The 22118-nt window shown below is 37.3% G+C and overlaps 1 protein-coding gene across 1 annotated transcript in view; it reads left to right on the top strand.

Moving 5' to 3' along the window:
- The window catches only part of CNTN3 (contactin 3), a 325704-nt gene that overhangs the window by 265775 nt on the left and 37811 nt on the right, over nucleotides 1-22118 (top strand). Inside the window, exons 14-17 of the mRNA XM_082412129.1 lie at nucleotides 18127-18244; nucleotides 19099-19257; nucleotides 19357-19506; nucleotides 21438-21508. Of these exons, the coding sequence (XP_082268255.1) occupies nucleotides 18127-18244; nucleotides 19099-19257; nucleotides 19357-19506; nucleotides 21438-21508 (498 nt within the window). The remainder of the gene's footprint in view (nucleotides 1-18126; nucleotides 18245-19098; nucleotides 19258-19356; nucleotides 19507-21437; nucleotides 21509-22118) is intronic.

Raw genomic sequence — 22118 nt, 5'->3', positions numbered from 1 at the left:
ATCTCAGTAGTTGTGGTGTGCGGGCTTAGTTGCCCTGCGGCATGTGGGATCTTAGTTTCCTGACCAGGGATGGAACCCGAGTCCCCTGCATTGTAGGGTGGATTCTTTACCACTGGACCACCAGGGAAGTCCCAGCAGTTTGATTGTAGTAGGCATCAAACATCCTCAAACAAACATTTCACTGAGACTGAGCTAGATGGCTGCTTTCTCTAAGAGGGTCTTGGAATTAAGAATATTCAAGATAATACTGTAACTTAGCTGCTCCTGTGTTACTGATAGGTTCTACGTAAGGTATTGAGTCAGTCATCTCTCTACAGGAATCAAGTATCTGAAACATGAAACTGCATGAATTAACCCTATCACTTGCCAGTTCTGGTCTTTTTCTAACATGTTCATTCATGGCCTATGAATTTTTTTATTGACTTGTGCCATTAGTAACTTAGTATTCTCCCATCAGTATAAAATGTAAGCCATACAAGATGACATTACCCTTAAGCACAAGCAATTAAGTAAATTGCTTTCCTATTGCATGAGAAGGGAATCATATGACAGCGCTTGTCCTCTGTGTATTCACTGCAGCATTCACGTTAAGACCTAGGAAGTCTGCTTGTCTTTTATCCCAGTGTGTTCATAGATATATCCCCTGTTTTCAAAAGCAACAAAATGTGAGGGAGAAGCCGGTAACTGGGAAGGTTGCTTAGAAAGCTGGATAGTGTAGGAGCCATGTTTTAAAAAGAGGGTGGGTAGTTTAGAAAATGGAAAATCTAACTGACAGCTTTCAGCTGTTTCAGCCACTTGTCATTGAGACGACTCTGGGTATTCAATATTCATTCATTGTAAAAAAAAAAAAAATACACACCTTTTTGGGAAAATCCAAAAGCTCCAATTTAGATCAGATGTGTTGTGTAGACTTGCGTGTCATGCCAAAGCAGTGTGCTGACAGTGCTGGAGGAGAGGAAATTGTCACGCCCAGGGACCCGCTCAGAGTCCTTGGGACAGACCTCCAAGTGAGGGTCCTTGGCTTCAAGCAGGAAAGAATTCAAGAGCGAGCCAAAGTAAAGTGAAAGCAAATTTATTTAGAGGGACACATTCCATAGGCAGAATGCGGTCCTGCTCAGAAAGTGAGAGTGGCCCCAGGGCGTGGGGTTGGTCTTTTTTTTTTGGGCTGAGTAATATCACATGCTAAGGAGTAGGAGGAATGTTCTTGCTATTCCAGGAAAGGGTGAGGATCTCCAGGAATTGGGCCACTTTCAGTATTATAATGAAGGTATAATGAGCTAGAGGTCAAGGACCAGACTGTTCTCCATGCCACCTTGGTTTCAGCCGGTTCCAGCCAGTTTTTATCACATCCTAAGGGCTGCACCCCTTCTTCATTTATCTAGTGGTTGTATCCTGCCCCTTTCCGTCCTGTCTCAACAGCAGTTGTAGGTTTCTGCACAGTCAGAATGTATAGCATTCAGAAAAGCTTATTAAGCCAACTGTCCAAAGCAAATTGACACATCACAAAGGAGAAATATGGGTCATATGCAGGCTTTGTTCCATGGGACAAATCAGAGTTGTATAAATAAGTCAGCAGTAAAAGGCATCCACTTAAGTCCATTGTTTGCCAAGCAAATCTTGGTTATAGGCAGAGTGTGGTGTAATTAGAGAAGCAGGGGATTTGGGTTCAGATACAGGTGAGGTCTAGATTCTGTTGCTTACTAGATGATGTCCTTGCATGAGTTACTTAACTTTCTGTTCCCCATTTTCTGGTTTCTTTTCACATCAGTTTTTAGTATTTGCCATGTTCCCTCCCACCACAAGATTTTGCACACACTGGTCCCTCTTCCAGGAACGTTGTGCTCTCTCCTTTTGGGCTATATCTAGATGTCTCCGTATGTAGTTGTGCCTATGTAGGTAAGAATGTATGTAGTTACGTGTATATAAATTTCATATATGCACAGTAATAGGAAGAGACACAGTCCCGACAATATGTCTACGGTAACATTCTATCATAGCCATGTTTAACCAACAGAATTCCACTCCATGCAAAAAAAAAAAAAAAATCCACTCCATGCAAAAAAAAAGAAAAAAAGAGAGAGAGAGAGAAAAAAGAGATTACATCATTCACCCAGTTCCCAGTATAGAATCTTTCTTTCTCAGCTTTTAAATATATCTAAGCTTCCACTGACAGGAAAAAGGAGATAATAGCCCCCAAATTCAAGAGAAATGAAAGAACATTTTTGGCTGGTACCTAAGGATTTAAGGGCCTGGAAATTTAAGTATGCTTTTAAGAACGTTCAAGAATAATTTGGCTTGCCTTGATAAGCTAACTTTTGGACTTAGACATATTCCGTTATGGAGACTGACTGTAGTTAGAAACTGTTGAACCTAAACACCCCAGAAGTTCCCTGTATATTGTAAGGATGTTTAAATAGATATGCTTTGATAAACCTGATGTGCGGCAGATACTTTAGAAATGAGGAATGTATAGAGCCAAGCTATAGAGCTTCACACGTTTTATGGGATTGGATCTATGATGAATTAGAATGTGTGTGGATAAAAGTCACTGGAAGCAATAAGAGGTTTAGCAGTGACAACCAATCTGCGACTCACTGAACTGGCTGCCTTCGGTGTGATTTATCTCCCACAGGCCACAATCTCAGTCTAGTGACAGCAGCTGCTTGAGAGCTTGAGACCTGATATATTTCCCAGTTCTCAGTGGCAGAAAAGAGTATCTTTGAAAGAAATCCTTTGTGTATAATAATACAATATGGTCACCGTGACTTGATTTATTTCACAGAATTACTTGGGTATGAGGACTAAAAGTTTGACAATAGCAGTTATTTTACAACACAAAATTCTGTAAGAGGTTTTGTGTGCATTTTAAATACAGAACTGAGGTAAAGCATTCATTCAAACACTGCCTGTGGTGACACACTGCGTTTGTAAACATCTCCCACTTAGAGTGTCTTATAAATTTTATATCTTGTCCAAATTCAAAATATAAACTGACTTGGAAGGATCCTTTAGAGAATACATCCAGTAATGAGTCCATAAAAGTTGGGGATTAGACCAGGGGAATTAATATTATTCATCTTGAGCATACATCCCTGAAGCCCAGCCCCTCCCACAAAGCTATTTGGGGATGAAAAAACAAAGATTCTCCAATGCCTATTGGAAACGGGGAAATGCGCAAAAGAGTTGAAGTTGAGTTTATTTCACTAACTCATTGTTTGCTCAGCCAGGCATCCTAGAGTCTCAGTTCCTACCTAGGGTATGATTAGTATCCCAGGGCTGCGTTTATTACGTACAATGTTTGTTAAGATGAATGGTCCAAACCACCCCTAGTGGAAACCCTGTAAGATTTAAATTTATAAGAAGACGAGCAGCAGTCAAACCAAGTAACATGTAACTTGAATTAAAACCCATAAAGACAGCGGAGTTACAACAAAAACCAAGGCTGTAAATGAAAAGATGTGCAAATATTTATCAGTCAAATTCAACAAAAAGAAACACGGTAACAATTACTAATTTAAAAAATAATAAGAATTCAAGGCAAACTTTAAGAGTAAAAAAGGTAAATTTATTTTGAAAAAAGTTTGCTCTGCCATGCAGGGGTAATAATCATAAATCATAATATTCCAATTAATGTACCATTAAAATATATCAAGTCAAAAACAAATAGAAAATGAGAAACTAAATTGTCATGTAGTCTGAGAGCTCCTCTTTCAACCATCAACAGATCATTTGCCAAAAATCAGAAACACAATTTAATACTATTTTATAATGGAAGTAACAGATACACATAAAAAATTGATCCTAAAAATAGAAAATACACATTCCTTTTCATCTTTTTCACACCCTTGTAAATTTTAGGAAAGAAAGTAACAAAACAACTATATATTAAGGAGATGGAAGAATAAATGGATGGATGGAGCAATGTCCAAAAGCAATAGACAAGCTCTGGAAAATATTAATGAAGAATAAAGGTTAAAGCAGCTAAAATTAGAAATGAGAAAGAGAACGTAATGGGTGAGAAAGAATTAAAAATAAACAATATTCCATGTTCAAGTCATATATATGAAAACCCAATTAGGTAGAAAATTTGGGGGAGTATATAAGTGATCAAAATTAATAAGAATTTAAAAAGCTAAGTAGATTCATAATCATGAAAAACTGTAAATTAGTAACAGCCCCCCCCCCCCGTTTCCCCCACAAATAAAAAGATTCTAAGGCTAGAATTTTACTGGTAATTTTTTTTAAGATTTTAAGAAATAGATAAATTGTTATATAGACTATTTGACAATATAAAAAGTTTTAAATCTTTTCAATTTATTTTGTAAGGTTAGCATATTCCTGAGAACAAAACCTGGCAAGATAACAAATAATTAGTAAATATGAATCGATTTCATGAATATAGTATGAAAACCTAAATAAAGTTTTAGCAAAAAACAACTGAACATCATACTGAAAGAGTAAACTTTCATAAGCACTAGATGATGATCTAGGAAATGTGCGTGCTTCATATCAATAGATATAATAAAATAGACCACTGTATTCTCAGTGGGCATTTATAAGACATTCAATAAAATTAATGACCAGTTGTAGGAACAGAAAAATACTTCTTCCACATCTCAGAAATGTCTTTAAAGGGAATATCAGGAATACTTTTATTTAAATCAACAATAAGACAGAATGCACACAGGTACCATTACTTTAAAACCATTTGGAGGTGTTTGGGCCAATTATAACTTTAGAAATAAGGAAACAAAATTACCATTATTTGGACAAAACGATATCAGGGCTACTCAAAACCCAATAGTATCAACTCTAAAATTTTTAAAAAATAATCAGTTCAGTCAACTACTGGGATACAAGATAAATTCACAAAAAGTAATAGCTTACTTATGTATCAACAGTAACCAATAAGCAGTATAACGGGACAAAAAGATCCCTCAAAAGATATATAAAATGCATGTTAATAATTTGCACAAGTACACAAGGCCTAAATAAAGACAACTCCAGTACTCTCTTAGGGTGGATGGATGGATGGATGGATTGGATGTGGAGAGAGACAGGGAAAGAATCATGAAAAAAAAAAAAATCAGTGCTCCTAGATGAAATAAAGCAGCTATTATAATGTAAGGCTTTTCATTTTTCTTCAATTTTTTCCCATGCTTCTAAAATGACTAGCAATCAGGCACCACTTTAGACAATTCTGAGAGTATTTAGGTAAGGAAAAGAATAGTTAACAGTATTTTGAAAGAAGAGTAATGACACCTTGTCAGTAATTCCCAGGAATTTTTCTGGGGGGTATTTGTTCACGTATGAATTGCTAGATAGGACTGGAATTATACATATAGTTGCATCATCAAAACATCGGTACTCAAAATTCCATCTCTTGTAACCTATTGCATTCTCCTATGAACAGTTGTTAATCTTTCTTTGCCTCAGTTTCTTCATCTGTAAAACTGATGTGATACTAGTCATTTATTCTGAGGTATGTGCATAAAATACTTCAGAACAACCCATGTTAGCTGTTGCTGCAGTTGTTCTTGCTGTTGCTGTAGGATTGCTGGTAGGATTGCTTCTAAAGTGTTCTCTGGGAAAGCTGCGGCAATTTACATTCCCATCAGCAGAGTAGGAGGTGCCTGTTGCCCCACATTCTTTCCCACACATGATTTTTTCCCTTGATTTTTTAAATAAAAATTTTCCCCAACAGATGGTTGAGAAGTGATATCTCATTATCAACAGTTTCTCATTTCTCAGATTAATAGTAAGATGGAGAATCTCTCCATTTTGCTTATTAGTAATTTGGATCCTTAAGAAAGATTCAGAATTATGACTGACTCCTCCAAATCAAGAAAATTGGGGGCTTAATACTGACTCATGAAATGCATCGTTACTTCTGCAGAAAACAAAAAATTACCTAATTTCTAGCTGGAGAAATTCACAATAGCCCAGCTGCCTGGGTTAGTGTATAGAAGAGTGTTCAAAAAATTATTTTAAATCTAGCAATAGAGAATGACTTCCGAAAGTTACAAAAACAAAACACACACTGCTTCAAGACAACCATCAGCCAGATAAGACCTATTTTATTTTTGCTAGAAACACAGTAGTGATATTGACATTTGCATATAATAGATTTTCATCTCATGTATATTTTGTGTCCATTGGACAGTGTTCTCCTTAGGTCACAGCAGGAAATCCTTCACTTACACACAAATTCACAGTGTGTACTGGCCATTTCCTGTCCCTCTTCCATACCTTGCAGATTTGTGTCCTCTGCTCATTTCTTCCATTAGAAGTCAAGCCTTTTGCTTTACAGATTTACAGTAGGTCCTTATGTAGTCAAGCTGTTAATTATATCTTAGTGTGAGTCACTGGAAATATCTTCCTTTGGTATGTCACTTTTATGTTAACTTTGTCTATTATTTTATCACTCATAGAGTAAAAGTTTTCATTTTCATGTAGTCAAAAAATCTGTATTCTTCTTTTCCTAAGAGTTTTCATAACTTTTCTTGGGTTGAATGGGATATTCAAGCTGTAGGAATTTGAAGGGGAATATGAAGATTTTAGAACTAGTGTTCAAGGAGGGTTACGTAAGAAACTTTGGGGAAGTTAGATAGGCTAGTGATACTAGGAGAGAAACTTTGGGAGAGATGCAGATGTTTAAAGAATATTTCAGGGAGATTTTGTTGTGAATTTCATATTTTTCCCCACAAACCTTTCATAAAATGACATCACTCCAATTCTTAGGAATTGACTTTTTTCTCAGGGGTGGGGTTGTCAGTTGTTCACTGTTGAGCTTAGGACATACTGGGATTCCACCACTGGACCCACCCTACTGTTAGCCAGTTGAAAACTATAAGCTACCATCCGAGACAGTAATGTGTATGTTTGTGTTCCTGTAAATATGTTTGTGTATATACCAGCCCATGAAAATCCAAACACCATTATGTACAAATACTTAAAAAAAATCTCTAAAGAAAGTTCTAAGAGAGTCAGTAACAATTCATTCGATATTGATTATGATTACTTCAGATCCTCCAAATTGTGATTAACAGATATTTACCTGCATCTGTGATTTGCAGATTTAAAATATCTCATCTCTGGAGGCAGAGGAAAGAACTAGTAGTTTATAATTTTGGTTTGGTTTTGTTTGGCAAAGAGGGTGGGGCTAAGGTTCATGAATACATTCTGAAAAAAGAGGACTTGTCAAAAATAGGCTTAAATCTAATAAATCCAAAAAATGAACAGATCAATCAAACTGAATGAGGAGGTAAAGGGTGTCTGCTAATCATCGCATTACCTTTTATTCATGATGGCTTATTTATTTAACACCTTTATTGAGAAATAATTCATATAATTGAACTAAAGTATACAATTAAATAGCTTTTACTATATTCAAAGAGATGTGCCTCCATCATCAATTTCAGAATATTTTAATTACTTCAGAAAGAGACCTCACACCCATTATCCATAATTCCCCCAACTCCTCCACCTTCAAAGACTCCCAGCCCCAGGCAACCACAAAGCTACTTTCTGCTCTGGTATTTGCCTATTCTGGACATTTCATATAATGAAATCATGAAGGATGTGGTCCTTTGTGACTTGTAAAATTTTTATTTATTTTTTACTTGTTATTAATTATTAATAAGTATTTTATTAACTTATTTTTATTAATAAATTTTATTTTTAGAGCAGTTTTAAGCTCACAGCAAAAGTCAGCGGAAAGTGCAAAGAGTCGTTCCCATACAACCCCTGTCCTCACACGTGCACAACCTACTCCACTATCAATATCCTGCATCATAGTGGTCCGTTTGTTACAATCCATGAACCTACATTGACACATCATTATCACCCAGGGTCCATGGTTTACATTAGCGTTCATTCTTGGTGCTGTACATTCATTGGGTTTGGACAAATATATAAGGACATGTATCCACCATTAGAGTATCATTCAGAGTAGTTTCACTGCCCTAAAATTCCTCTATGCTCCATCTATTCATCTCTTCCTCCCCCAACCCTTGGCAACCAATAGTCTTTACTATCTCCATAGTTTTGCTTTTTCTAGAATGTTCTATAGTTGGAATCACGTAGTATGTAGCCTTTTCAGATTAGCTTCTTTCACTTAGTACTATACATTTATGTTTCCTCCATATCTTTCAATGGCATAATAGCTCTTTTTTCTTTTGACTGGATATAGTAGTTTATCCACTCACCTACTGAAGGCCACCTTGTTTACTTCAAAGTTTTTGAAATTATGAGTAAAGCTGCTTTAAACATCTGTGTGCAGGTTTTGTGTGGACATAAGTTTTCAATTTGGATACATATCAAGGAGTAAGATTTCTGGGTCATATGGCACGAGTATGTTTAGTTTTGCTTTCCTCCTAGCAGTGAATTATTATTTTGAAAAAACTGTTATCTATTAGATAAATTAAGAATATTTCACTTATTTGTTTTCTGATGCTCTTCCTTTCTTTATGGAGGGCCGTGTTTCTGACCTATCATTTTCGTTCTCTCTGGAGAGAGGCCTGTGGTTTGATTTCAGATATAAATTTGGGAAATTCTCAGTCACCACTGCTTCAAATATTACTTCTGTTTCCTTTTTCTCTTTCTTCTCCTTCCGATATCTCCATTACACAGTTCTTAAGCATTTTGTTCTTTATTTTCAGTTGTTTCATCTTTCATTTTAAGTTTTGGAAGATTTGATCGTCATATCCTCAAGCTTAGAGATTGTCTTCTCAGCCATGTTTAGTCTACTAATGAGCTCATGAAAGCCATTATTTATTTCTTTACAGTGTTTTTGATCGCTAGCATTTCTTTTTTGTTTTTTAGAATTTCCATCCCTCTGCTTACGTTATCCATTTCTTTTTGCAATCTATTTTTTCCATTAAATCCCTTAGCGTATTAATCATAGCTCTTTAAAATTTCTGGTCTGATACTTCATGCCGTATCTGATGCCTGTTCTGATGTGTATTCAGCCTCTTAACACTGTGTTTTCTGCGTTTTCATATGCCCGGTAATTGTTCTGTTGAAAGGCATACGTGATGCGCTAGCTGAAAGGAACTGCAGTGAGCAGGCCTTTACAGATACCGTGGTGAGTTTGTGGTGGGTGAGAGGAAGTGTTCTCCAGTCCTGTGACTTGGTCTGCTGTTCTGGTGAGCCTGTGCCCCTGCACTGTGAACTTCCGCAGTGCTTCTTCATCTCCCCCTTTCCCATCTGGTGAGACAGGATGGCCGGAGGTACTGGAGCTGTGTATTTCCCTTCCCCCGCGTGGGAAGCTAGAGGGATGAGGATTGGGGTATTTTTCTTAGGGAGACGTATTAGGCTCTTACAAAACCGCAGCAGGTTAGGCTCTGGTAAAATAGTTTCTCCTAAAGGCAGCCTTTGTTCAGAAGAACAGAGGGCTCTGGCTTATTTCGTAATGCTTCATTTTCCCTTCCCCTGCCAGAAACATGAGGGGATCTTTCTTCACCATTCACTGTGAGGAGCGGGTAGAGCTCCTGGAGGTAAAACTCAGAAAAGGATGGGGAACCACCTGTGTCTGGGCTCCCTGGAGTGTTAGCTCTCAGACCTGTCCACGCTGACCCTCCAGCAATTCACCCATCACAGTCTGGGTTTCTCTACCCCAGTCCTGCCTCCCAGGGAAATTTCTGCTGGCGGATTTCTGCTCCAGTAAGTTGTGGTCCTCTGTATTTGTCGGTCTGTCTCTCCACTTTTGAAGGTAGTGGTTTTTTCCATGGCTTCACTTCTCTGTCAGATCGAAGAGGAGTTACTCAGCTTTTACTTGTTGTTAGAACAGAGTGATGACTGCTAAACTGCTTATATGCCAACTGAAAATCAGAAGTCAGGGTGACTGGCCTGTTTTTTAATCGGCTTATTTGCCTTTTTATTATTGAGTTGTAATTGTCCATAGTGGCTTGGATTTTTATGCTCCGATTTCAGAAAGAAAATTATTCTACTTTGCAAGACAGTATTTAATTATACCATTTAATTGATCTGGACATGAATAAGAAAGTGAAGAATAAACGGCTCATTTGAGGCAATTTAAAATTTTAGACACAAAAACCAGGAATTTTAGCTGTTTTTTTATAACAGTAAACACTCTGATTTTGTAAACCATTTTTTAATACTGACTTTAAAATTTTAGATCATAACTGTTTACAAAAAAAATAGTCTAATGATAGATTGGATTTGGCATCCAACCTAGTCTTTTTTTTCAACTTTTTAAATATGACTTTGAGATTGATTGATTGATTTCCAGAGCATCAGGAAAACTGTGGGAATACATTGGTCTGAAGTTGTAGTAGAGTTGGTGTGATCTCTTTGGGAGCAGCTCTCCTGGGAGAGAGTGTAATTTTATTCTCTCTGCCTGCGGGTATCCTTTCTCTGGCTCACGCATAGGCTCCTGACATGAAAGGGCGTCTAGATCAGAGTTGGTGGGGTTGTTTTAAGTCTATCTTGGGTTCTTGGCACAGTCAGAGTAAAACAACGCTGCAGGGATGAATCTTGATAAACAAATACCACGAACTCACTGTTCTCCCTTCCTCAGATTTCCTGATGGGAGGAACCCAAGGAAAAGACAGAAAGTAAGGGCACCATTTTATATAGTCCATGTAGGTCAGCTGCCTCCAAAGGAAGCAGTATGGCAGGTACAGAATGGATCTGGAGGGACGTGTCCAATGGTGTTTTCCAAAGATGACTGCAAAAGCACACTTTGTACCCAACTTGCTCGTCTTTCGATGTGACTTTGACACTCTTCCCCATCAAGTGGTGAAATGTATGCCTCTTGTCTTGAACCCAGGTAGACCTTTGTGACTGCTTTGATCAATAAAAGAAAAGCAGGAGTGACGCTCTGTGAGTGCTGAGGGGAGCTCATAAAAATGCCTGCACTTCCACCTGGTTCCATTGGTGCAATTTCTCTTGGAATTCCTGCTTGGAAGCCCAAGCGGATGGTGGAGAGGTCTACCTTAAGAGAACGGCTGAACTCCCAGCCAACAGCCGACACCACTCTCCAGTCATGTAAGCTGGCTTGCCTGTCCCCGTTCCAGCTGCCCCAGCTGATGAGGTTTACAACAGAGACGAGCTGTCCCCCTACTGATCTCTGCTCAGATTATATATTGCTGAGCAGAGTAAATGATCATCAGTTTTTTAAGCCACTGAATTTGGGGGGTAATTTATTACACAGCAAGAGTAATTGGAACTAGAACTGAGCACAAGACATTTGCACAACTTGGTCAAGTTTCCATGAAACAGTGGCTTTTTGTGCCTTTGTATCAGGGGATTCCCTTTTTCATATACTAACCTTATAATTCTGCAAGGGGCAGATCTGCTCCCAGTGTATTTTAAACCTCTAATATGCGGGTAAAAGCAACAAAGACAAAAAAAAAGACCTGTGATCTATGAGATAAATTGTTACTCAGGGTAGGCTCTTGTGACTTGAAATACTTGCATTCTGAACTGTCGTCACATCAATTCAGAGTAATCCTAGGGTGATTCACATTGACTAACAGTAAGTTGCTATATGAATCTATAGAAATCTATCACCATGTTGAATTATTTCAATGACTAGTGTTTTTAAAATGACAACAAGTACACCAAAGCAATCTAATGTCAAGGAAATGTGCCTTGTACTTGACATATAGTACCTGTTTCACAGGTACTAGTTTTCTCACCCATCTTCCAGAATGAAAATATGTACAGGTGTACTGTTCTCAGCTTATAAACCCAGCACTAAGCAACCTAACTTAATGATTATTTTATGCATTTATTAATTGCAGAGTTTTAGAGCTAGGGAAAAGAGTGACTATCTTGAAGCTTTTATTTCCAGGAGGAGTGATGATGTGAAGAATATAAAATCTCGGGCATTTAATGCTTTTAGATACTAACTGATCATTAGAATCAGCTAAAGGGTCTCCTCTTTCTAGTCCATTTTGATTTAACTGTTCCGGGATGTGGCCTAGGGATTTCTGGTATGTTTTTAAAGACTCTCCAGGTGAATTTACTGTACAGCCAATGTTGAAAACTACCGGGTTAAGTGATCTGGGTAGCCCAGTGTTTTGCAAAGCACAGACTAGGTACCCAATAGGCAATATTAAATAATGCAGAGTGAGATCTATTCTATTTTCAATTTCATTTCAATCATTTAGGTTAAATCAAGGAGAATGATTCAGTATGGTGTTAGGTTTGTCACGAATGATTTTCTAATTTTTGCTAATCTCCCTTTTTAATTAAAAGAGCAAAGGTCCAAGTCTCAGAGACTTTGAGAGTGCCCAGCTAGTGTCAACTTACATTATTTTGGACAGTGTCCATTTGCATTATTTTCCACTCACTGTTTTCATTTTATCAGTTAACTATTACTGTGATCAGCAGTTTTCCATGTTAGATAAAAGTACACATTTTCTGTCTTGACTTCCATATTATTTAAGAAAGTTAAACAGTTTAAGAAACAAGTAAATAGTAGAGCATTTAGTACTGGAATATGGCAAAAAAAAAAAAATGTGGCGGTGTGACTCTAAATGGTTGAAGTTTAGAAAACACTGAGGTACAATCACTGTGGGAATAGTCACTGGATCCTGAGATCACCAACTTCCAGTAAGATACTCCATAAACACTACAGTGGCCAGAAAAAAAAAATCCCCAAGTTGTTAATGTGAACTTGATGTTGAAATAGAAAAGCTGATACCTTTAAGGTAACTTGGGCATTGACACAGTTTAAAATATGCATGAAGGTCTTTGACCAAGTTTTTATCTTTCATGTGTTATTCTTTCAGAACAGTTATGACGGGACAAGCTAGGGCTCTAAATCCTGTAATGGATCAATTATTTCAGTTTATTGGTACCAAAGAAAGTCGAAAAATTTTGATGTGAACAGATTGCTTATTACCTGCACTAAATATCACCTGTTTGGACAACCAGGCATCAGACAGTTTCAGATGAAATTATTAATCAGTCGGAAAAACTAAAATTGTTTACAGTGTTAGGGCCCATTTTCATGTTTCAGTGGTTGCCAATTATTTCTGTTCCTTGGGTGAGCAGTGTCCATTTGTAACAAAGGTGGCCTTGTTGCAGCCATTTGGGGTAGGGATGGGGCAAGATTTAACTTGGTTGGTCAGAAATACAGAGGTGACCCATCTGCCACCAATTCCCTTAGGGGCCTTCACAGAGAAAAAAACCACTCAGGTTTCAGAAGTAACCTGTAGGCTTGACTGTTCGCTAGTCACCTGTGTATGATTTACATGCAGTGTCAGGACTTGGAAGGCAACCCAGTGACGGGATGAATGATTAACATTGGAATCTATACAGAAACAGGCTGTGTAAAGTGATTTTTAAAAAGGAGGAGCTTCTATTCTACCTTGCCTTCCAAATAGTTGTCAAAATGCTTTTTTCCCCCTTAAATTGGAAAATTATGCTTTTTGGCAGTCCAGCAGCAGCATTTACATCAAGAGTGCTTAGTAGGAAATTAGTTTTTGCTGAAAATTTGTTTTATGCAGAGTGCATGCTACATTTGCAGGGGTCTAGAGGTTTTCCAAGTTCCAAGGTTTATTTTATACCTTGATTTGTAGCATATGGTAGATCTCACAATGTACTCTCAGCTTACGTGTAATTAGTAATGAGTTGTCTACTTTCTTACCTTCAGCTGGCGTGGGTTATCACATCATGCAGTGTTTTTCTTTCAGTGCAGAGTGGTTTTTCAACTACATCAAAAATTCCACTAGCATCGTCACCTAAGAAAATATAGGGAAAAAGTTAACAAGCTTATCTTCTTTTCCGTCTCATGCACTCACTGGATTTTCTGTTAGCATTTATTTCAAAGGTGATTTGACTTATAAATCCATATACTGTTTATACCTGTAACATGTTCTGGAAATATGATCTTTTCTAGGAGAAATCTATACAATTAGGTGAACAACTAATTAGATAATTAAGTAATTCTAGAAAAGCTTACAAGTTTTTTCAAATATAATAAAAAATTTACTATCATTAAGACATGAATATGAACCTGAAATTAGCTACAGTGAAATTTTAGTTTTCTGGGGACAGAAATGGAGCTTTTGGTAGTGGGAGAGGCCTATTCCTATGGATTTGTGGATTGACTATCCCCCCTGACATTGCCTATCCCTCCCACTACCAAAAGAGACTCTGTTGTCACCTGCCTTAGAGTCTCTGCATATGTGTAAGTGCTCTAATGTAGACCATTTTTTTCTTACCCTCTTTTGCTAGATAGCTTGTATTCATATTGCAAATCTTAGCTCAACTATCAATACATTGAGACTCCAGAATCATAGATTCGTCTGTGTATTTTGAACTTGCATTACACTGTAATTTTACATTGATTTGTGGTAGTCATTTGATTAATGGCTGTCTTTCAACTGTAAGCTCCATGAACATAAGGACTGGTTTTTTCCCTCACTATTGTATCCCCAGCGACTAAAGTATAACCATTGCTTAATGAATAGTTTTGGAATGAATGATCCTATTTAAAAAGATAGTGCTTCTGAGAAAGAGCTAAAATTCATATGACTTAGGGAAATGTCTCCCTCTTCTTAAACCCCTGTTGAAGCTGTAGAAATAGGCCTCTTGCACTGCTAAAAGCTCCATTTTCAAATAATGCTGTGATCAGCGGCATAGAAAAAGGACTTGTTTTCTGGAAAGACTGGGGATTACACTGCTGCACTTGGAGGGGGACGTTTTAAGGGCCGTAGGGATAAGCGAAGTGAAGAAAATGAAGCTTTGACTCTGCGTTGTCCCAATTCTAGTCCGTTCTATTTGAGGGAAGGGGGACAAAGGAGAGTTTAGGAAAACAATACAAAGAAAGACTAACAAACTAATTTAGCAGATAATAAAGTAGAAGCTATTTTTATTCAAAGGGTTATTAGTGTTCCTAAGAATTTATTCAAAGATTATTAATGTTTGTAATGTTTGTAAGTTGTTTTACACTTACACTCTGAGGAATTAGAAGCATGTTTCTAAATGTATCTAAATAATAGATGCAATTTTACTGATAAATATACTGAAAAATAATCTATCAAGTGCTATTTTACCACAATTAGACTAATGCTACTTGGATTTTTTCGGACATTCCTCTCCTGTCCCCTTTATCATAGTTAATCAGTAACAAACTATATTCTAACCATTAGCAGTGAAAATTGATGGGGACAAGAATTGGTTTGATATAAGTGAAACTTCCCTTTGGAATTTCCTTTTCCTTTTTTATCTTTTTTTAATGTCTGGAAATAATCAATTGCATCTTAATAAGAAGTTATAGAATGTTCTAATTAATTGCACTTTTATTATTAAACATTTAATTCTTGTGAAAGAAACTGGAGTTTAGAATAACAGCCATGTTATTTGACCTTTTCACTGATGGTCCTATTTATAGTGGAGCGTTTAGAGCTAGAGTTGTACATTATAACAACTGCATCTTGAGAGTTATTATGTTCTGCCAAAAAATACACAAATTGTAAGTGTGTAGCCCAGTGAATTTTCACAAAATGAACACATTCAGGTAACCAACGATGAAATCAGGAAGCAACATGACCCCTACTCCAGAAGTCCCTGTGATGCCTCGCTGCAGTCCTAAATATCCCTCCAAAGATAGTCACAGTCTAGATTTATGATATGATAGATTAGTATCATTGTACTCCTTTCTATCTGATTTATATCTTTTATGTTGAGACTTAGCTATGTCAGTCTATATAGTTATGGTTCATTGATTTATTTAGTTATGGTTCATTGATTGACTAGGTTGTTTCCATTCTTTAGCTATTATGGTTAGTACTGCCACAAACGTTCTTGTAAATGTCTTGATGAACATACACACACATCTCTGTAAAGTATGTATTACTTAGGAACGGAATTGCCGGGTTGTAGATTATGGGTATATCCTGCCTTAGTAGATATTTCTAAACAAGGTTCCAGAGTGATTGCACCGGTCTCCATTCCCATTAGCAATAACAAGAGTACCGGTTGCTCCGCATCCTCAGCAGGACTGAAAAATTTCCTGCCTCCTGCATTCTGAGGTTGTGTACACATGGTATGTGCCATGTGATTTTATTTAACCTTTATTAAATAACTTCTCTAAATTTGTAAACATAACTTGTTTCATATATATATATATCCCTGACTTGGGTTTACATCCTAGAGAGCAGAGGTCACGTATAACATACTTCTCTAACCTCGAGTGAGTCTAATACGGCAAGCATTCGATGAACTTTTGTTAAGATGAATCTTGACTCTTCATATTGCTCCATGAAAAGACAATAGATAGGGTGAGAGAGAAAAAGCACTAGAAGAGGAACAATATAAATATAGTCTACTGAGAAAGACAAAAATTAAGTACAGGATCCTTAGTTTTTGCTACATTTTATTTTTCATTTATGTATTCATCCACTCAGTTTCATGTTGGTGCTGAAAAAAAAATCAATGGTTCCTACCGTCTACATGTTTATTGCTTCCGTTTTCACTCTACAGTGTAAAATATAATTAAAAATTATATTTCCCTTCATGGTGAGCCTAACTATATTTCTTCAGGAAGGTGGTTTGGTTATTACACAAGCTAGCTAAGTTATATCTCTCTCCACCCATCAATACCAAAGTGAACAGAAATGACAAACCCAACATCAATCTCTTTTTTACTCCTTCAAGAAAGAAAACGAGCTTATGTGCCTAAAAGCTATATTCATGTGTCTGAGGACAAAAAGACAGTGCTACTTCCAGTTCTCTTTTTTTACCCAACTGCTTTCAAAATAAGCAAATAAACACAGGGAAGAATAACAGCTTATCCCAATGCCTTGATGGAATTTAATCGTAACAGTTCTTACTTCACTGAAAATAAGAGATTCCTATAGAAATGATAATCAACCTCCTGTGAGTATATGGGGCTCATAAAATCTAAAGAGTTTCTAAAGGTCAGCAAGCATTGAAGGCTTTGTCCTGGGGATAAATTTCTAAGTAACCCTGAGGAGAAAGAGAGAGGGAGGGAAAGGAAAAAGTTTAACTTGATAAAAGTAAAATGTGCAAACTCAACAGTTTCTGGATTATCATTTAATTACAGCCGTCAATCAGCTCACATCTGCCTTTTCCTGATACTAAGAAATTCAGGCTAAAGCCCTACAATCCAACCAACGGAGAATACATAGCGCATTAAGAATCCTAAGGATAGGAAGCAATATTTAAGAAACTACCTGATAGGAGATCTTAGGAAATTACCTAAAAGCAGGATAGTGGAATCCATCTTTCAACAAATACTGGGAAAACCCAAGAGTAAAATTATCCTTTTAATTAATAAGACAAACTACTTATTGCTTCCTCTTCCGTACCAGTTTAGAGATTTTCCATTAAGTGATCCTTTTCAAAGGGCTTTGCTTTCCAAATCGTTTTATTTCAGTCCATACTTTTACTAATGCATGAAACTGGCCTGCAGTTACTCATTTTACGAACATGATTTTACATTCTTTTAAAACAAGGACGATTTGAAGTTGAGCTTTTAGAAATACATTTGCTTCATTAATTGGCACTGGGGAATGCCAGCCTATGTCTTTATGGGCAGCTATTATTTTTTGGTTAAAAATGTTTTAATTTCTTCTTATTGAGGGGTTCATCCTGACCGTCCCTAAATTCTGTAGTGAAAGAATTAAATAGCATTAGGCTTTTTAAGCTTCAAAGTGTTCAGAAAAGTGTTTCAACCATGGTAATCCCCTTGTCGTGCTGCCTTTATCTCCCACCAGATACCTAAATGCTTCCGTCTTCTTCTCAGGCAGATAATTGCAAAGAGGATGGAACCAGAGAAAAGAGTTGCGCTGGTGCTGAGCAGTGGATATAAAAAGAAGTGTCACCCTAGTGAAAGTAAATAGACTCTGAGACTGTAATCTCTGCCCTTATTTATCTCTGAAACCATAAATGCCCAGGGGAAAGCTTGTTGTTTATTCAGCTACAGAAATCTATGTCTGCAATCATGTATGGTTTTTAACCTGTTTTTATTTCCATACTTTCCATCGTAGCAGTCTTCTGTCTTGGAACCACCTAGGTCTTCTCTCTAAATACGGGTTTTATTCCAGTGGTGGTGTTGGCCATAGCCTTCGAGAGTCTCTGTGTTTTCAAACTAATAATATGTTCATTACCTGTTTTTTCCAACAGAGTTCGTCAGGCGATTTAATGATCAGAAACATTCAGTTGAAACACAGTGGGAAATATGTTTGTGTGGTGCAGACAGGGGTGGACAGTGTTTCATCTGCCGCTGACCTCATAGTGAGAGGTAAACATTAATGGCTCTGTGTGCTTCTTTAATTTCGCATCTTAACTGAGCCTTTCTCACTGAAAAACCATGATGAGATAGCATATGAACATGTGAGTTATATAATATTGATTTGATCCCCCTGCCCAAATAGACCAGAAGATGTGAGAATAAGGATGGGTGCTAATTCAAAGAAATAAAAATCTCAACTCTGTCATTCCAATAGCTCTCACTGTAATGAGCGTTCCACAGCTGCTGCCAAGCTGATGTGTTATTGAGCATGTCATTAATTCAGCAGGAGTGTTTAATATGAAAGAGAGTAGTGATAGTGTGTGTGTGTGTGTGTGTGTGTGTGTGTGTGTGTGTACTTCCAAAATAAAACACAGGATCATCTAGGGTGCCTGAGAAAATTTGCCACTCTGAGCTACTGTCCAAAGTACTGATTTGCTACTGAGCTGAAAAATGACCCAGAGTGCATGGTAGAATAAAACAGCTCTAGATTACAAACTGGGAACTACAGAGATGTCCCAGAAGATTAAAGAAAAAGGTTTCGAGCCGAAAGTAAAGGATATTGAATTTGGAACAGTGCAGGAATCCTGCTGAATAGAGGGCTCAAAAAGCAGGTTTCATTTGCAATTGTGGAGTATTATGCCTCTGGAATTCATGGCCCAACATGTAGATTTAATATCTAACAACAGGAATGTGAAAGAAAAAAAGTGGAACTTTTGTTGCCAGGTAAATGTCCTTTTTCCCTAAGTGCTTTTGAAATTGGGATCCGTTGAAGGGATTCAAGTGCTATGGGGCATGTTCTTCACATTGGTAGAAGAGAATGACGTTTATGGAATTGCTAAATATTGTTTGCATTTTTGCCTTAGGTTCACCTGGACCACCAGAAGACGTAAAGGTAGATGAAATTACAGATACAACAGCCCAACTCTCTTGGAAAGAAGGCACAGACAACCACAGCCCCGTTATATCCTATTCTATCCAGGCACGGACCCCTTTCTCCGTGGGTTGGCAGACGGCCACAACAGGTAAAGGGGGAGAGGCAAATGCCACCGGTACATATGAATGGATTTCAGGTCAACCCTAAGACATGCAGACGTTTACCTCTCTGAAATATTCCTTTGTAGTGCCTGAGGTCATTGATGGGAAAACACACACAGCTACGGTAGTCGAGTTAAATCCATGGGTGGAATACGAATTTCGGGTTGTAGCCAGTAACAAAATCGGAGGTGGAGAACCCAGTTTACCCTCAGAAAAAGTAAGAACTGAGGAGGCAGGTTAGTGTTTTTGTTTTCTGAGTCATGGCTTCATAGGTTTTTCTGGGTGTGTATTTCCACTTCTCTTGCGCTTGATCTCCAGCCTCGATAATGCATTGTCGCAATTATCTGAACTATCTAACGGCAGACTGGCCATATGGCATTTGTCAAAAGACACGTGTAAGTGATTCTGATGTAGTGTGACATTTGCAAGAGTTCAGTCCATCGTCAGCATTCATTAGTGTATGTAGAGTGAATATGTTTTTGTCACTTAAGGTTATAATTACTATCTGATAGTCACCCTGTTAACAGGGGAAGTGCTGTTTTCATTTATAGCAAGCATTGACAAATTGGTAGGATAATGACTTCTGGGAGTTCAGCTGCTAGGAAATCTCATTCTGCCACCAAGCTTAAGCGATTGATGAATAGGTATATTTTGGCCCCTTGAGTATTAAATTAAGAGAGAATTATTGTTAAAATTGTCCATGTGGGGCAACTATTAATAATAACCATAAGACTCTTTTTTATAATGCTAAAAATAGCCTAATATTGAAACTGCAAAGTAGAAAGTGTACATGGTATCACATTATTGAGGCATCAGAGAGGATTTAAGACTTTCCTTTTCAGAGTCTGTAGTATTAATTAAGACTAAAATTATGTTTGAAATACAGCCAATGTATTACTTTGGAACAAAGCCAAGATAGAAGTCATGGAATACATTTCAATAATTTTAATGATGCTCTTTTACATGGGACAATGCATATAATGTTTATGCCAGGTATTGTGAGAAATCGGGGAGCCACGTCTGTCTTGGTGCTCAGTTCATTTATTCACACAACACATATTCAGGAAGTACCTGCTGTGCACTGAGCACTTTCTAGGTACAGTGGGTACAGCTCTGAACACAACAAAGACCCACCTTCAGGGAACTTATGTTCTAGGTGTGTCATGGGATTTACTAAGCATAAATTTCTCAGCATAAAAGCCTGTGTGAGGTTCATAAAGATTATCTCATAACAGGATTTGAGGGTTTAAGTATGGGTCATCTTGATATAGAGCCAATGTTTTTCTGAGAACTAAATCTGTACTTGAAATAGTCACAAGTTCAATGTTCATGCTGATGTGGATGGACCTAAAGATTATCATACCAAGTGAAGTCAAGTCAGACAGAGAAGGACAAATATCATGCGATATCACTTACATGTGGACTCTAAAAAAATAATGATACAAATGAACTTATTTACAAAACAGAAATAGACTCACAGACATAGAAAACAAACTTATGGCTACCAAAGGGGGAAGGAGAAGGGTGGGATAAATTAGGAATTTGAGGTTAACAGGTACACACTACTATATATGAAATAGGTAAACAACCAGGACCTACTGTATAGCACAGGGAACTATATTTAATATCTTGTAATAGCCTATAAGGGAAAAGGATCTGAAAAAGAATATATATGTGTGTGTATATATATGTATATATATATATATATATAACTGAATCACTTTGCTGTACACCTGAACCATTGTAAATCAACTATACCTCAATTAAAAAAATAGCTTTGAAACTGGGGGGAAAAAATGTCCGTATGGGATTGATTTATCATCATCCCTGATGAATCACTTTTTCTTGTTTTATTAACCTCACACTGAGTCATTTTTTTCTTACTGTTTGAGATATTTTGAATCTCTAATAATTTTATGCAAATATGAAGCATGTGATGATCTCCCTCAAAGATATATATATACACATATACATGCACACACGTATATATACACAGATATAATTGCATATATACACCCACGTGTGCACATGCACACACACACACACGTGTGTAATGTGCCAATGATCAAATTATTTTAACTATTAAAGGTAAACAACATTGAGTCTTCTTTCAGATAAATATTACCAGATGCTAGCAGGGTTTCAGTCGTTCTTTCTAATCTTTCAGTGCCGGAAGTGCCTCCTTCAGACGCCAGTGGAGGAGGTGGGAGCCGGTCTGAACTGGTGATCACCTGGGACGTAAGTGTCTGCACAGCGCCTGCCCCTCAGGGTGACGCTCTTCCCACACTCATGGCATCCTGGGTGGTGCTGGTAGTGGTGACTGGAACTAGTAGCTAATATTTTTGAGTGTTCACTCTGTGTTAATCATTGTTCCTAGCGTTTTGCATATTTTTTTCATTTTATCCTCGCAACATTTTTTAGGTGAAAGCACTAAGGCATAGAGATGTTAAATAATTTGCCCGAGGTCATCTGGCTGGTAAGCATAGGGGTGAGAGTCTAGTCCTGGCTCTTTACTCTGGAGCTGCTCCCCTGCTGGTGATGCACACACCACTTCTCCAGCCCGTGCTGCTTCCTAGCCATTCTCTCAGCCCTTGCTTTAAGTCATAATTAGGAAAAATGTTAATTAACAAAGTCAGAAGGCACTAGAATTGTCTACATTATTTGAAGATGTGGATGGAAAAATAAGAAGTCAAGAGATTATGGAGTGTCAATAGGAATTTTTGACATGATGCAAATACAGCTTTGAGTTTAATACATTGTTTTTATTTCCTTTTTTAAAGTTTTACTCTTTTGCTCTGAATTATCATGCCAATGTGTAGTTTTTTTCTATAAAATCAACATTAGGGAT

Source organism: Balaenoptera physalus, assembly GCF_965194825.1.
Source record: "Balaenoptera physalus genome assembly, chromosome: 11".
In the NCBI taxonomy this organism is placed as follows: domain Eukaryota; kingdom Metazoa; phylum Chordata; class Mammalia; order Artiodactyla; family Balaenopteridae; genus Balaenoptera; species Balaenoptera physalus.
This window is presented reverse-complemented; position numbering and strand designations above follow the sequence as displayed.